At 61.6% G+C, this 16,249-nt stretch overlaps 1 protein-coding gene across 1 annotated transcript in view; it reads right to left on the bottom strand.

Moving 5' to 3' along the window:
• Positions 1-16,132, bottom strand: part of prpf31 (PRP31 pre-mRNA processing factor 31 homolog (yeast)) — a 30,194-nt gene extending 14,062 nt beyond the window's left edge. The window contains exons 1-5 of the mRNA XM_072567774.1: positions 16,021-16,132; positions 12,149-12,340; positions 9,619-9,679; positions 7,191-7,274; positions 1,967-2,064 (exon numbers count right to left, since the gene is read on the bottom strand). Of these exons, the coding sequence (XP_072423875.1) occupies positions 1,967-2,064; positions 7,191-7,274; positions 9,619-9,679; positions 12,149-12,322 (417 nt within the window). The 5' untranslated portion in view covers positions 12,323-12,340; positions 16,021-16,132. The remainder of the gene's footprint in view (positions 1-1,966; positions 2,065-7,190; positions 7,275-9,618; positions 9,680-12,148; positions 12,341-16,020) is intronic.
• Between the last annotated feature and the right edge of the window lie 117 nt (positions 16,133-16,249).

The following is a 16,249-nucleotide window of genomic DNA, read 5'->3' as shown; positions in this document are numbered from 1 at the left end:
GGGTGAGGGAGATAGGGAGGGAGGGATTGGAACAGGAGGGTGAGGGAGATAGGGAGGGATTGGAACAGGAGGGTGAGGGAGATAGGGAGGGAGGGATTGGGACAGGAGGGTGAGGGAGATAGGGAGGGAGGGGTTGGGACAGGAGGGTGAGGGGTGTAGGAGGGTGAGGGAGATAGGGAAGGAAAGATTGGAACAGGAGGGGGAGGAAGATAGGGAGGGAGGGATTGGAACAGGAGGGGGAGGGAGATAGGGAGGGAGGGATTGGAACAGGAGGGTGAGGGAGATAGGGAGGGAGGGATTGGGACAGGAGGGTGAGGGAGATAGGGAGGGAGGGATTGGAACAGGAGGGTGAGGGAGATAGGGAGGGAGGGATTGGAACAGGAGGGTGAGGGAGATAGGGAGGGAGGGATCGGGACAGGAGGGTGAGGGAGATAGGGAGGGAGGGATCGGAACAGGAGGGTGAGGGAGATAGGGAGGGAGGGATTGGGACAGGAGGGTGAGGGAGATAGGGAGGGAGGGACTGGAACAGGAGGGTGAGGGAGATAGGGAGGGAGGGATTGGAACAGGAGGGGGAGGGAGATAGGGAGGGAGGGATTGGAACAGGAGGGTGAGGGGTGTAGGAGGGTGAGGGAGATAGGGAGGGAGGGATTGGAACAGGAGGGTGAGGAGTGTAGGAGGGTGAGGGAGATAGGGAGGGAGGGATTGGAACAGGAGGGTGAGGGAGATAGGGAGGGAGGGATTGGAACAGGAGGGGGAGGGAGATAGGGATAGGGAGGGAGGGATTGGAACAGGAGGGGGAGGGAGATAGGGAGGGAGGGATTGGAACAGGAGGGTGAGGGAGATAGGGAGGGAGGGATTGGAACAGGAGGGTGAGGGAGATAGGGAGGGAGGGATTGGAACAGGAGGGTGAGGAGGGTGAGGGAGATAGGGAGGGAGGGATTGGAACAGGAGGGTGAGGGAGATAGAGAGGGAGGGATTGGAACAGGAGGGGGAGGGAGATAGGGAGAGAGGGATTGGAACAGGAGGGTGAGGGGGATAGAGAGGGAGGGATTGGAACAGGAGGGGGAGGGAGATAGGGAGAGAGGGATTGGAACAGGAGGGTGAGGGAGATAGAGAGGGAGGGATTGGAACAGGAGGGTGAGGAGTGTAGGAGGGTGAGGGAGATAAGGAGGGAGGGATTGGAACAGGAGGGTGAGGGAGATAGGGAGGGAGGGATTGGAACAGGAGGGTGAGGGGGATAGGGAGGGAGGGATTGGAACAGGAGGGTGAGGGAGATAGAGAGGGAGGGATTGGAACAGGAGGGGGAGGGAGATAGGGAGGGAGGGATTGGAACAGGAGGGGGAGGGAGATAGGGAGGGAGGGATTGGAACCGGAGGGGGAGGGAGATAGGGAGGGAGGGATTGGAACAGGAGGGGGAGGGAGATAGGGAGGGAGGGATTGGAACAGGAGGGGGAGGGAGATAGGGAGGGAGTGATTGGAACAGGAGGGTGAGGGAGATAGAGAGGGAGGGATTGGAACAGGAGGGGGAGGGGTGTAGGAGGGTGAGGGAGATGGGGAGGGAGGGATTGGAACAGGAGGGTGAGGAGTGTAGGAGGGTGAGGGAGATAGGGAGCGAGGGATTGGAACAGGAGGGTGAGGGAGATAGGGAGGGAGGGATTGGAACAGGAGGGTGAGGGAGATAGGGAGGGAGGGATTGGAACAGGAGGGTGAGGGAGATAGGGCGGGAGGTATTGGAACAGGAGGGTGAGGGAGATAGGGAGGGAGGGATTGGAACAGGAGGGTGAGGGAGATAGGGAGGGAGGGATTGGAACAGGAGGGGGAGGGAGAGAGGGAGGGAGGGATTGGAACAGGAGGGTGAGGGAGATAGGGAGGGAGGGATTGGAACAGGAGGGTGAGGGAGAGAGGGAGGGAGGGATTGGAACAGGAGGGGGAGATGACAGATGGACGCAGAGTCTTGGAGCCTGACCTTCACAGTCCTGATATAATCCAGTGCGTTGGGAACCAGCGATTCCAGCTCTGGGAATCGTTTGGAGTATTTATCCCGGACGTATTTGTGAATGATATCTGAGGAAGCAAAGATAACGGGAGGCAATTACAGCTCGGCAACATCTGACCCGATTCAACCAGAGGAGGACCACACGAGACTGGAACTGGTATCGGTTCACAGGGTCCACCTCCCCTCCCATCGAACTGAGGGGGGTACAGAGACCGGGGAACTGGGCACGGTGCTCCGAGTGACTGAGGGGAGACCGGGAAACTGTGCACGGTGCTCCGAGTGTGGGTCTGACCGAAGGGAGACCGGGGAACTGGGCACGGTGCTCCGAGGGACCGAGGGGAGACCGGGGAACTGGGCACGGTGCTCCGAGTGACCGAGGGGAGACCGGGGAACTGTGCACGGTGCTCCGAGTGACCGAGGGGAGACCGGGGAACTGGGCACGGTGCTCCGAGTGACCGAGGGGAGACCGGGGAACTGGGTATGGAGCTCCGAGTGACCGAGGGGAGACCGGGGAACTGGGCACGGTGCTCCGAGTGACTGAGGGGAGACCGGGGAACTGGGCACGGTGCTCCGAGTGTGGGTCTGACCGAAGGGAGACCGGGGAACTGGGCACGGTGCTCCGAGTGACCGAGGGGAGACCGGGGAACTGGGCACGGTGCTCCGAGTGTGGGGTCTGACCGAGGGGAGACCGGGGAACTGTGCACGGTGCTCCGAGTGACTGAGGGGAGACCGGGGAACTGTGCACGGTGCTCCGAGTGTGGGTCTGACCGAAGGGAGACCGGGGAACTGGGCACGGTGCTCCGAGTGACCGAGGGGAGACCGGGGAACTGTACACGGTGCTCCGAGTGACCGAGGGGAGACCGGGGAAATGTGCACGGTGCTCCGAGTGAGGGTCTGACCGAGGGGAGAGCGGGGAACAGGGCACGGTGCTCCGAGTGTGGGGTCTGACCGAGGGGAGAGACCGGGGAACTGTGCACGGTGCTCCGAGTGTGGGGTCTGACCGAGGGGAGACCGGGGAACTGTGCACAGTGCTCCGAGTGACCGAGGGGAGACCGGGGAACTGTGCACGGTGCTCCGAGTGACCGAGGGGAGACTGGGGAACTGGGCACAGTGATCCGAGTGAGGGTCTGACCGAGGGGGAGAGCGGGGAACAGGGCACGGTGCTCCGAGTGACCGAGGGGAGACCGGGGAACTGGGCACGGTGCTCCGAGTGTGGGTCTGACCGAGGGGAGACCAGGGAACTGTGCACGGTGCTCCGAGTGACCGAGGGGAGACCTGGGAACTGTGCACGGTGCTCCGAGTGTGGGTCTGACCGAGGGGAGAGACCGGGGAACTGTGCACAGTGCTCCGAGTGACCGAGGGGAGACCGGAGAACTGTGCACGGTGCTCCGAGTGACCGAGGGGAGACCGGGGAACTGTGCACGGTGCTCCGATTGACCGAGGGGAGACCGGGGAAATGTGCACGGTGCTCCGAGGGAGTGAGGGGAGACCGGGGAACTGGGCACAGTGTTCCGAGTGAGGGTCTGACCGAGGGGAGACCGGGGAACTGTGCACGGTGCTCCGAGTGACCGAGGGGAGACCGGGAACTGTACACGGTGCTCCGAGCGACCGAGGGGTGACCGGGGAACTGTACACGGTGCTCCGAGCGACCGAGGGGAGACCGAGGAACTGTACACGGTGCTCCGAGTGACCGAGGGGAGACCGGGGAAATGTGCACAGTGGTCCGAGTGTGGGGTCTGACCGAGGGGAGACCAGGAAACTGTGCACGGTGCTTCGAGTGACCGAGGGGAGACCGGGGAACTGTGCACGGTGCTCCGAGTGACCGAGGGGAGACCGGGGAACTGTGCACGGTGCTCCGAGTGACCGAGGGGAGACCGGGGGAAATGTGCACGGTGCTCCGAGTGAGGGTCTGACCGAGGGGAGAGCGGGGAACAGGGCACGGTGCTCCGAGTGACCGAGGGGAGACATGGGAACTGTGCACGGTGCTCCGAGGGACCGAGGGGAGACAGGGGAACTGTGCACGGTGCTCCGAGTGAGGGTCTGACCGAGGGGAGAGCGGGGAACAGGGCACGGTGCTCCGAGTGAGGGTCTGACCGAGGGGAGAGCGGGGAACAGGGCACGGTGCTCCGAGTGTGGGTCTGACCGAGGGGAGACCGGGGAACTGTGCACGGTGCTCCGAGTGACCGAGGGGAGACATGGGAACTGTGCACGGTGCTCCGAGGGACCGAGGGGAGACAGGGGAACTGTGCACGGTGCTCCGAGTGAGGGTCTGACCGAGGGGAGACCTGGGAACTGTGCACGGTGCTCCGAGTGAGGGTCTGACCGAGGGGAGAGCGGGGAACAGGGCACGGTGCTCCGAGTGTGGGTCTGACCGAGGGGAGACCGGGGAACTGTGCACGGTGCTCCGAGTGACCGAGGGGAGACCGGGGAACTGTGCACGGTGCTCCGAGTGACCGAGGGGAGACCAGGAACTGTGCACGGTGCTCCGAGTGTGGGGTCTGACCGAGGGGAGACCGGGGAACTGTGCACGGTGCTCCGAGTGTGGGGTCTGACCGAGGGGAGACTGGGGAACTGTGCACGGTGCACCGAGGGAGTGAGGGGAGACCGGGGAACTGGGCACAGTGTTCCGAGTGAGGGTCTGACCGAGGGGAGACCGGGGAACTGTGCACGGTGCTCCGAGTGACCGAGGGGAGACCTGGGATCTGTGCACGGTGCTCCGAGTGACCGAGGGGAGACCGGGGAACTGTGCACGGTGCTCCGAGTGTGGGTCTGACTGAGGGGAGACCGGGGAACTGTGCACGGTGCTCCGAGTGACCAAGGGGAGACCGGGGAACTGTGCACGGTGCTCCGAGTGTGGGTCTGACCGAGGGGGGAGACCGGGGAACTGTGCACGGTACTCCGAGTGAGGGGTCTGACCGAGGGGAGAGCGGGGAACTGTGCACAGTGCTCCGAGTGTGGGTGTGACCGAGGGGAGAGCGGGGAACTGTGCACGGTGCTCTGAGTGTGGGTCTGCCCGAGGGGAGACCGGGGAACTGTGCACGGTGCTCCGAGTGACCGAGGGGAGACATGGGAACTGTGCACGGTGCTCCGAGTGACCGAGGGGAGACAGGGGAACTGTGCACAGTGCTCCGAGTGACCGAGGGGCGAGACCGGGGAACTGTGCACGGTGCTCCGAGGGACTGAGGGGAGACCGGGGAACTGTACACGGTGCTCCGAGTGACCGAGGGGAGACATGGGAACTGTGCACGGTGCTCCGAGTGACCGAGGGGCGAGACCGGGGAACTGTGCACGGTGCTCCGAGGGACTGAGGGGAGACCGGGGAACTGTACACGATGCTCCGAGTGACCGAGGGGAGAGCGGGGAACTGTGCACGGTGCTCCGAGTGTGGGGTCTGACTGAGGGGAGAGCGGGGAACTGTGCACGGTGCTCCGAGTGTGGGTCTGACCGAGGGGAGACCGGGGAACTGGGCACGGTGCTCCGAGTGACCGAGGGGAGACCGGGGAACTGTGCACGGTGCTCCGAGTGACCGAGGTGAGACCGGGGAAATGTGCACAGTGCTCTGAGTGTGGGGTCTGACCGAGGGGAGACCGGGGAACTGTGCACAGTGCTCCGAGTGACCGAGGGGAGACCTGGGAACTGTGCACGGTGCTCCGAGTGAGGGTCTGACCGAGGGGAGAGCGGGGAACAGGGCACGGTGCTCCGAGTGTGGGTCTGACCGAGGGGAGACCGGGGAACTGTGCACGGTGCTCCGAGTGACCGAGGGGAGACATGGGAACTGTGCACGGTGCTCCGAGTGTGGGGTCTGACCGAGGAACTGTGCACGGTGCTCCGAGTGACCGAGGGGAGACCGGGGAACTGTGCACGGTGCTCCGAGTGTGGGGTCTGACCGAGGGGAGACCGGGGAACTGTGCACGGTGCTCCGAGTGTGGGGTCTGACCGAGGGGAGACCGGGGAACTGTGCACGGTGCTCCGGGTGTGGGGTCTGACCGAGGGGAGACCGTGGAACTGTGCACGGTGCTCCGAGTGTGGGGTCTGACCGAGGGGAGACTGGGGAACTGTGCACGGTGCTCCGAGTGTGGGGTCTGACCGAGGGGAGACCCGGGAACTGGGCACAGTGCTCCGAATGTGGGGTCTCACCGAGGGGAGACCGGGGAACTTTGCATAGTGCTCCGAGTGACCGAGGGGAGACCGGGGAACTGGGCACAGTGATCCGAGTGAGGGTCTGACCGAGGGGAGAGCGGGGAACAGGGCACGGTGCTCCGAGTGACCGAGGGGAGACCGGGGAACTGGGCACGGTGCTCCGAGTGACCGAGGGGAGACCGGGGAACTGTGCACGGTGCTCCGAGTGACCGAGGGGAGACCGGGAACTGTGCACGGTGCTCCGAGTGTGGGTCTGACCGAGGGGAGACCGGAGAACTGTGCACGGTGCTCCGAGTGACCGAGGTTATACCGGGAAACTGTGCACGGTGCTCCGGGTGTGGGGTCTTACTGAGGGGAGACTGGGGAACTGTGCACGGTGCTCCGAGTGTGGGGTCTGACCAAGGGGAGACCGGGGAACTGTGCACAGTGCTCCGAGTGTGGGGTCTGACCGAGGGGAGACCGGGGAACTGCGCACGGTGCTCCGAGTGACCAAGGGGAGACCGGGGAAATGTGCACGGTGCTCCGAGTGTGGGTCTGACCGAGGGGAGACCGGGGAACTGCACACGGTTCTCCGAGCGACCGTGGGGAGACCGGGGAACTGTACACGGTGCTCTGAGCGACCGAGGGGAGACCGGGGAACTGTACACGGTGCTCCGAGCGACCGAGGGGAGACCGGGGAACTGTGCACAGTGCGCCGAGTGTGGGTCTGACCGAGGGGGAGACCGGGGAACTGGGCTCGGTGCTCCGAGTGTGGGTCTGACCGAGGGGGAGACCGGGGAACTGTGCACGGTGCTCCGAGTGACCGAGGGGAGACCAGGGAACTGTGCACGGTGCTCCGAGTGACCGAGGGGAGACCGGGGAACTGGACACGGTGCTCCGAGTGACCGAGGGGAGACCAGGGAACTGTGCACGGTGCTCCGAGTGACCGAGGGGAGACCGGGGAACTGGACACGGTGCTCCGAGTGACTCATGAGTTGAGCAGAGGCCATACCCGACTCTCTCCCTCCCTCACTCGCTCTCTGCCAACTAACTGAGCAGGAACAGAATCACTCACTGATCTCGTTGTCGATCTCCACAGTCAGATTGTTCGCATCCACGATGAGCTTGTATTCGGGGTCGGACTCCACAGGCCCTGTCACTTGGAGGGGAAGGGGGGGGGGGGGGAAAACGTCAGCCAAGTGAAACGGGCACATCTCAAAACATGCAACTTCACTGAACAACAGGCCATTCAGCCCAACCCGACTTGACTCTCACTCTCACTCCCGCTCTCTCATTCCTCACTCTGTGTACGTCGTGCGCAGGAGAGGGAGGGACAGTGGCTCAGGGGTTAGCACTGGGACCTCACGATGTCAGGGGCCCGGGTTCAATTCCGCCTTCAGGCGGCTGCCTGTCGGTGTGGAGTTAGCACATCCCCCACCGTGTCAGTGTGACCTTCCGCACACAGTCAAAAGGGGTGTAGGTTAGGGTGGGGGAATGGCCGTGCTAAATTACCCATAGTGCCTAGGGAGGGATTGGCTGTGCTAAATTACCCATAGTGCCCAGGGATGTGCAGGTTAGGGTGGGATTGGCCGTGCTAAATTACCCATAGTGCCCAGGGATGTGCAGGTTAGGGTGGGGATTGACCGTGCTAAATTACCCATAGTGCCCAGGGATGTGCAGGTTAGGGTGGGATTGGCCGTGCTAAATTACCCATAGTGCCCAGGGATGTGCAGGTTAGGGTGGGGATTGACCGTGCTAAATTACCCATAGTGCCCAGGGATGTGCAGGTTAGGGTGGGATTGGCCGTGCTAAATTACCCATAGTGCCCAGGGATGTGCAGGTTAGGGTGGGGATTGACCGTGTAAATTACCCATAGTGCCCAGGGATGTGCAGGTTAGGGTGGGGATTGGCCGTGCTAAATTACCCATAGTGCCCAGGGATGTGCAGGTTAGGGTGGGGATTGGCCGTGCTAAATTACCCATAGTGCCCAGGGATGTGCAGGTTAGGGTGGGGATTGGCCGTGCTAAATTACCCATAGTGCCCAGGGATGAGCAGGTCAGGGTGGGGGATTGGCCGTGCTAAATTACCCATAGTGCCCAGGGATGTGTAGGTTAGGGTGGGGATTGACCGTGCTAAATTACCCATAGTGCCCAGGGAAGTGCGGGTTAGGGTGGGGGATTGACCGTGCTAAATTACCCATAGTGCCCAGGGATGTGTAGGTTAGGGTGGGGATTGACCGTGCTAAATTACCCATAGTGCCCAGGGATGTGCTGGTGAGGGTGGGGGATTGACCGTGCTAAATTACCCATAATGCCCAGGGATGTGCTGGTGAGGGAGGGATTGACAAATGGAAATGCAGGGTTATAGGAATAGGGTCGGGGCATATGTCTGGGTAGGTGAGTCGGTGTAGACTTGATGGGCGAAATGGCATATTTCCACACTGTAGGGATCCTATGAATGTTGGCCTGGATTACAGAGCTCAAGGCCTAGAGTATATCCATCTCCCTCCGACAGTGCGGCCCTCCCTCAGTACTGGGCACCGGGAGCGAGGGAGGGAGGGAGGGAGGGAGTGTGGGCCTGGATTATGGAGCTCAAGGCCTAGAGTATATCCATCTCCCTCCGACAGTGCGGCCCTCCCTCAGTACTGGGCACCGGGAGGGAGGGAGGGAGGGAGGGAGGGAGTGTGGGCCTGGATTATGGAGCTCAAGGCCTAGAGTATATCCATCTCCCTCCGACAGTGCGGCCCTCCCTCAGTACTGGGCACCAGGAGGGAGGGAGGGAGGGAGGGAGGGAGTGTGGGCCTGGATTATGGAGCTCAAGGCCTAGAGTATATCCATCTCCCCCCGACAGTGCGGCCCTCCCTCAGTACTGGGCACCGGGAGGGAGGGAGGGAGGGAGGGAGGGAGTGTGGGCCTGGATTATGGAGCTCAAGGCCTAGAGTATATCCATCTCCCTCCGACAGTGCGGCCCTCCCTCAGTACTGGGCACCGGGAGGGAGGGAGGGAGGGAGGGAGGGAGTGTGGGCCTGGATTATGGAGCTCAAGGCCTAGAGTATATCCATCTCCCTCCGACAGTGCGGCCCTCCCTCAGTACTGGGCACCAGGAGGGAGGGAGGGAGGGAGGGAGGGCGTGTGGGCCTGGATTATGGAGCTCAAGGCCTAGAGTATATCCATCTCCCCCCGACAGTGCGGCCCTCCCTCAGTACTGGGCCCCAGGAGGGAGGGAGGGAGGGAGGGAGTGTGGGCCTGGATTATGGAGCTCAAGGCCTAGAGTATATCCATCTCCCTCCGACAGTGCGGCCCTCCCTCAGTACTGGGCACCGGGAGGGAGGGAGGGAGGGAGGGAGTGTGGGCCTGGATTATGGAGCTCAAGGCCTAGAGTATATCCATCTCCCTCCGACAGTGCGGCCCTCCCTCAGTACTGGGCACCGGGAGGGAGGGAGGGAGTGTGGGCCTGGGTTAGGGGGCCGAGGGGTCACCCAGGGCAGAACCGCACGTCCTTACCTTCTGAAGAGCTGCGTTGCTTGCCGATGTAGTCTCCCATCTTGGTCACGATCTCCGCAAACTGTAAGGGCAGAGGGAGAGAATGAAGGGGGTGGGGTGGAAACTTCCGACGCAGTTTGGGAACAGCGGAATGGACGGTGAAAGGGGGGGACGGCAGGTTCCCTCCCGACTGGGTGCAGCTCGGGAAAGGGGAGCGTGCAGCGGGAAGCCCGGGTTTACCGGCCGCTGGAGGTGCCACGGGCGCAGTTTCTCCAGGGGAATCCTGCGCCCGTTTGTGCCCCCCCCCTTTGCTGAGGAAGGGTGCTCCTGCCCTCGAGGGAGCGCAGCGGTGGACGGTTTCCCAGCCCGATTGCGGTGGGGAGATGGGGAATGGCGGGACTGATGTGCGTGGGGGAGGCTGATCGAGTCCGGCTTGGAGCCGAAAGGTGCCCGGGGGGTGGGGGGGGGGGGAACGGGGCTGCAGAGTCGGCGTTTCCCCCCGACCAAGACGTTGCTGATGAAGAGTTTTCGCTCCCGCCGCCCACCCCCCCCTCTCCGGTCGACTCTCCCGCTCCCTCGGACGCTGCCTGAACCCGCTGGGCTTTAACGGTGCCGCGCACCTTTTGGGCTCTGAGCCCCAGCCCCTGCAACCCTCACGTTGGCGCACGGGTTCAGGCGGGTGAGGGAGTTGGCGGAGCCGGAGGGAGACTTCTCCAACTCCCAACGAGGGCAGATGCAGGGAGGACGTTCCCGACGGTGGGTGTTAGGGTGGGGGATTGGCCGTGCTAAATTACCCATAGTGCCCAGGGATGTGCGGGTTAGGGTGGAGATTGACCATGCTAAATTACCCATAGTGTCCAAGGATGTGCGGGTTAGGGTGGGGATTGACCATGCTAAATTACCCATAGTGCCCAGGGATGTGTAGGTTAGGGTGGGGATTGGCCGTGCTAAATTATCCATAGTGCCCAGGGATGTGCAGGTTAGGGTGGGGGAATTAGCCGTGCTAAAGTACCCATAGTGCCCAGGGATGTGCGGGTTAGGGTGGGGGAATTGGCCGTGCTAAAGTACCCATAGTGCCCAGGGATGTGCAGGTTAGGGTGGGGGATTGACCGTGCTATATTACCCATAGTGCCCAGGGATGTGTAGGTTAGGGTGGGATTGGCCGTGCTAAATTACCCATAGTGCCCAGGGATGTGCGGGTTAGGGTGGGGATTGACCGTGCTAAATTACCCATAGTGCCCAGGGATGTGTGGGTTAGCGTGGGCATTGGCCGTGCTAAATTACCCATAGTGCCCAGGGATGCGGAGTTGAGGTGCATTAGTCAGAGGGAAATGGGGTTCGGGGAAATGCATCTGGGCGGGGTTACACTTCCGAGGGTCAGTGTGGACACGTTGGGCTGAAGGGCCTGTTTCCGCCCTGCAGGAATTCGACGACCTCTGGGCGCAGCTCGGTTCGGAGAGTGGGCCGAAACGCGGCAGAGGGAGTTCGACGTGGAGCGGCACGAGGCTGAGTATTTCCAGCTAAAGGCAGTGAACATCAAGGTCAGGAAGAATTGGTGCAAACATACATGGCGTTGGGGGAGACCATGCTCGGAGTAACGTGCAATTCACTCATTGATCGCAGAGTTCGGAAAAGATTCTCAAGGACGTGGCCAGGGTTAGAGCTACAGGGAGAGGCCGGGGGGTGGGGGGGGATGTATTCCCCGGAGCATCGGGGGTGGGGTGACCTTACTGAGGTTTATAAGATCACAAGAGGGAGGGCACAGAGAGGGTAAATAGACTTGGTCTGTTCCCCACCCTGGGGTGGGATGCCAGGACTAGGGGGGGGGGGGGGCGTAGGTTTAAGGGGAGAGGGAGCCCCGAGGGCTAACTGTTTCCCCGCAGAGGGTGGTGGGTGTGTGGGCAACGAGGAGGTGGTGGGGGGCGGCTGGGACAATATCAACGTTTAAAAGGATGGAGGGGGGTGGGAACGTGGGATAGGAAGCGGGGGGGGGGGGTTAGAGGGAGATGGGACAGGTGCTGGGGAACGGGGACTGGATTGGGTTAGGGTCTCTGGCTCAGCACGGGTCTGTTACTGTGCTGTAACCTCTCTACGACGGTGTGTGGCTTGTCGTCTGAAGAGAGAGCGAGAGATGGGGACAGATTCAGCCTGGACTCTCCGGGACGAGGGGACCTCAAACTGAGGCGCTCCGAGGTGAGAAAGGGCATTGATAAAACAGGCGTGGAGCAAATGGTTGGGTTCTCGGGCGAGAGGCAATGGTTTCGGGATCGGGATGGGCACTTGGGAGTGTGGGCCTGGATTATGGAGCTCAAGGCCTAGAGTATATCCATCTCCCTCCGACAGTGCGGCCCTCCCTCAGTACTGGGCACCGGGAGGGAGGGAGGGAGGGAGTGTGGGCCTGGATTATGGAGCTCAAGGCCTAGAGTATATCCATCTCCCTCCGACAGTGCGGCCCTCCCTCAGTACTGGGCACCGGGAGGGAGGGAGGGAGGGAGGGAGGGCGTGGATTCCCTCCGACAGTGCGGCGCTCCCTCAGTCCTGGGCACCGGACCTGCTTGCTGTCTCGCAGTTTCGCGATGCTCTTGACCGAGTCCACGGCCAGGTCGAGCTCCATCTCCTCCTCCACCACGTCAATTGCCTCCTCATCGTCCTCGTCGGGAAAGCTCTCCTCCTCTTCCTCCGCCGCCTCCTCCAAGTCCGCCAGGAGCTCGTCGGCCAGAGACATGGCTAACGGCGGCACAACCTGCAACGGCCCAGACAAACCGCACACGTTACCCACGGCAGAGGGATCGGAACAGGAGGGTGAGGGGTGTAGGAGGGTGAGGGAGATAGGGAGGGAGGGATTGGAACAAGAGGGTGAGGAGTGTAGGAGGGTGAGGGAGATAGGGAGGGAGGGATTGGAACAGGAGGGTGAGGGAGATAGGGAGGGAGGGATTGGAACAGGAGGGTGAGGGAGATAGGGAGGGAGGGATTGGAACAGGAGGGTGAGGGAGATAGGGAGGGAGGGATTGGAACAGGAGGGTGAGGGAGATAGGGAGGGAGGGATTGGAACAGGAGGGTGAGGGAGATAGGGAGGGAGGGATTGGAACAGGAGGGTGAGGGAGATAGGGAGGGAGGGATTGGAACAGGAGGGTGAGGGAGATAGGGAGGGAGGGATTGGAACAGGAGGGTGAGGGAGATAGGGAGGGAGGGATTGGAACAGGAGGGTGAGGGGTGTAGGAGGGTGAGGGAGATAGGGAGGGAGGGATTGGGACAGGAGGGTGAGGGAGATAGGGAGGGAGGGATTGGAACAGGAGGGTGAGGGAGATAGGGAGGGAGGGATTGGAACAGGAGGGTGAGGGAGATAGGGAGGGAGGGATTGGAACAAGAGGGTGAGGGAGATAGGGAGGGAGGGATTGGAACAGGAGGGTGAGGGGTGTAGGAGGGTGAGGGAGATAGGGAGGGATTGGAACAGGAGGGTGAGGGAGATAGGGAGGGAGGGATTGGGACAGGAGGGTGAGGGAGATAGGGAGGGAGGGATTGGAACAGGAGGGGGAGGGAGATAGGGAGGGAGGGATTGGAACAGGAGGGGGAGGGAGATAGGGAGGGAGGGATTGGAACAGGAGGGTGAGGGGTGTAGGAGGGTGAGGGAGATAGGGAGGGAGGGATTGGAACAGGAGGGGGAGGGAGATAGGGAGGGAGGGATTGGAACAGGAGGGTGAGGAGTGTAGGAGGGTGAGGGAGATAGGGAGGGAGGGATTGGAACAGGAGGGTGAGGGAGATAGGGAGGGAGGGATTGGAACAGGAGGGTGAGGGAGATAGGGAGGGAGGGATTGGAACAGGAGGGGGAGGGAGATAGGGAGGGAGGGATTGGAACAGGAGGGGGAGGGAGATAGGGAGGGAGGGATTGGAACAGGAGGGTGAGGGGTGTAGGAGGGTGAGGGAGATAGGGAGGGAGGGATTGGAACAGGAGGGTGAGGGAGATAGGGAGGGAGGGATTGGAACAGGAGGGGGAGGGAGATAGGGAGGGATCGGAACAGGAGGGGGAGGGAGATAGGGAGGGATCGGAACAGGAGGGTGAGGGAGATAGGGAGGGATCGGAACAGGAGGGTGAGGGAGATAGGGAGGGAGGGATTGGAACAGGAGGGCGAGGGAGATAGGGAGGGAGGGATTGGAACAGGAGGGCGAGGGAGATAGGGAGGGAGGGATTGGAACGGGAGGGTGAGGGAGATAGGGAGGGTGAGGGAGATAGGGAGGGAGGGATTGGAACAGGAGGGTGAGGGAGATAGGGAGGGAGGGATTGGAACAGGAGGGTGAGGGAGATAGGGAGGGAGGGATTGGAACAGGAGGGTGAGGGAGATAGGGAGGGAGGGATTGGAACAGGAGGGTGAGGGAGAAAGGGAGGGAGGGATTGGAACAGGAGGGTGAGGGAGATAGGGAGGGAGGGATTGGAACAGGAGGGTGAGGGAGATAGGGAGGGAGGGATTGGGACAGGAGGGTGAGGGAGATAGGGAGGGAGGGATTGGAACAGGAGGGTGAGGGAGATAGGGAGGGGGGGATTGGAACAGGAGGGTGAGGGGTGTAGGAGGGTGAGGGAGATAGGGAGGGAGTGGAACAGGAGGGCGAGGGTCGTACATATAAGGTAAGCAGGGTAAAGGGACCCCAGAGGTAACTTTTTCCCACCGAGGGTGGTGCATGTGTGGAACGAGGAAGTGGTGGGCGGCACAGTGGGCGGCACTGGTGCCTCACGGTGCCAGGGACCCTGGTTCAATTCCCGCCTCAGGCGGCCGCCTGTGTGGAGTTAGCGCATCCTCTCCCCGGGTCGGCGTGGGTTCCCTCCGGGTGCTCCGGCTCCCTCCCGCAGTCCAAAGACCGCGCAGCTTCGGTGAATCGGCCGCGCCAGATTTTGCCCGTGGTGTTTGGCGAAGGGGACTGGGTCTGGGTGGGGTCGCTCCTTGTTTCCACACCGTAGGGAATCTAATCCAATACCATTTCAAAAGGATGGGGTGGAAGGGGCGAGAGGGATATTGGCCAAAGTGCTGGTGAACGGGATACCCAGGGACGGCACAGACCGTTTTCACCAAAGGGTCTGTTTCCGTGCTGGACTCAATCACGTCCACACCACCCCACCCCTTCTCGTCGCTTCTGTCCCGGTAAACCCAGGCGGGACCGGCCACCGTCCCGGGAAACCCAGGCGGGACCGGCCACCGTCCCGGGAAACCCAGGCGGGACCGGCCACCGTCCCGGTAATTTGCTCCTGAGCGTGCAATGTCTTGGTAAATTGGTCAAGACTGGGTAATGTCCTGGTGAAATCGGTCAAGACTGGACAACGTCCCTGTGTTTTGGTCAAGACTGGGCAACGTCCCGGTAAAATCGGTCAAGATTGGACAACGTCCCGGTGTTTTGGTCAAGACTGGGCAACGTCCCGGTAAAACCGGTCAGGGCTGGACAACGTCCCGGTAAGACCGGGCAACACCCCGGCAAAATTGGTCAAGTCTGGGCAACATACTGGTAATTTGGTCAAGAGTGGGCAACATCTCTGTAAATTGGTCAAGACTGGGTAATGTCCTGGTAAAATCGGTCATGACTGGACCACGTCCCTGTGTTTTGGTCAACGTCCCGGTAAAACCGGCCAGGGCTGGACAAACGTCACTGTGTTTTGGTCAAGACCGGGCAACGTCCTGGTAAAACCGGTCAAGACGGGGCAACGTCCCGGTAAAATTGGTCAAGTCTGGGCAACATCCTGGTAATTTGGTCAAGAGTGGCCAACGTCCTGGAAATGTGGTCAAGAGTGGGCCAACGTCCTGGTAATTTGGTCAAGAGTGGGCCAACATCCTGGTAATTTGGTCAAGAGTGGGCCAACATCCTGGTAATTTGGTCAAGAGTGGCCAACGTCCTGGAAATGTGGTCAAGAGTGGCCAACATCCTGGTAATTTGGTCAAGAGTGGGCCAACATCCTGGTAATTTGGTCAAGAGTGGCCAACGTCCTGGAAATGTGGTCAAGAGTGGCCAACGTCCTGGTAATTTGGTCAAGGGTGGCCAACATCCTGGTAATTTCGTCAAGAGTGGGCCAACATCCTGGTAATTTGGTCAAGAGTGGCCAACGTCCTGGAAATGTGGTCAAGAGTGGCCAACATCCTGGTAATTTGGTCAAGGGTGGGCCAACATCCTGGTAATTTGGTCAAGGGTGGCCAACATCCTGGTAATTTGGTCAAGGGTGGCCAACATCCTGGTAATTTCGTCAAGAGTGGGCCAACATCCTGGTAATTTGGTCAAGAGTGGCCAACGTCCTGGAAATGTGGTCAAGAGTGGCCAACGTCCTGGAAATGTGGTCAAGAGTGGCCAACATCCTGGTAATTTGGTCAAGGGTGGCCAACATCCTGGTACATCAGACCTTCCCGCCTGAAGCGCCAACCGCCGCGCGTTCCGAGGCGCGCGCCCAACCTTTTCAAATCCGCAACCGCCGCCGCGAGAAACCCAGGGACCCGGTGGTGAGGGGAGATATCCGGAAGTCCCGCCCTCCCTCCGGCCTGTGCGCAGGGTGGCTGTTCCGATTGGGCCGCCGGCACGTACGTCGCGGGAGGCTGACGAATAGGCGGACGCGACGGTGGGCGACCGCGGCGTTTCATTGGTCAGCCGCCACGTCGGTCAAGGGGGGGCCCGCCTCCCGGTC

The sequence above is a fragment of the Chiloscyllium punctatum genome, unplaced genomic scaffold, assembly GCF_047496795.1.
Source record: "Chiloscyllium punctatum isolate Juve2018m unplaced genomic scaffold, sChiPun1.3 scaffold_1586, whole genome shotgun sequence".
NCBI lineage: Eukaryota > Metazoa > Chordata > Chondrichthyes > Orectolobiformes > Hemiscylliidae > Chiloscyllium > Chiloscyllium punctatum.
The sequence above is the reverse complement of the archived record's forward strand: the minus strand, read 5'-3'. Positions and strand labels throughout refer to the sequence as shown.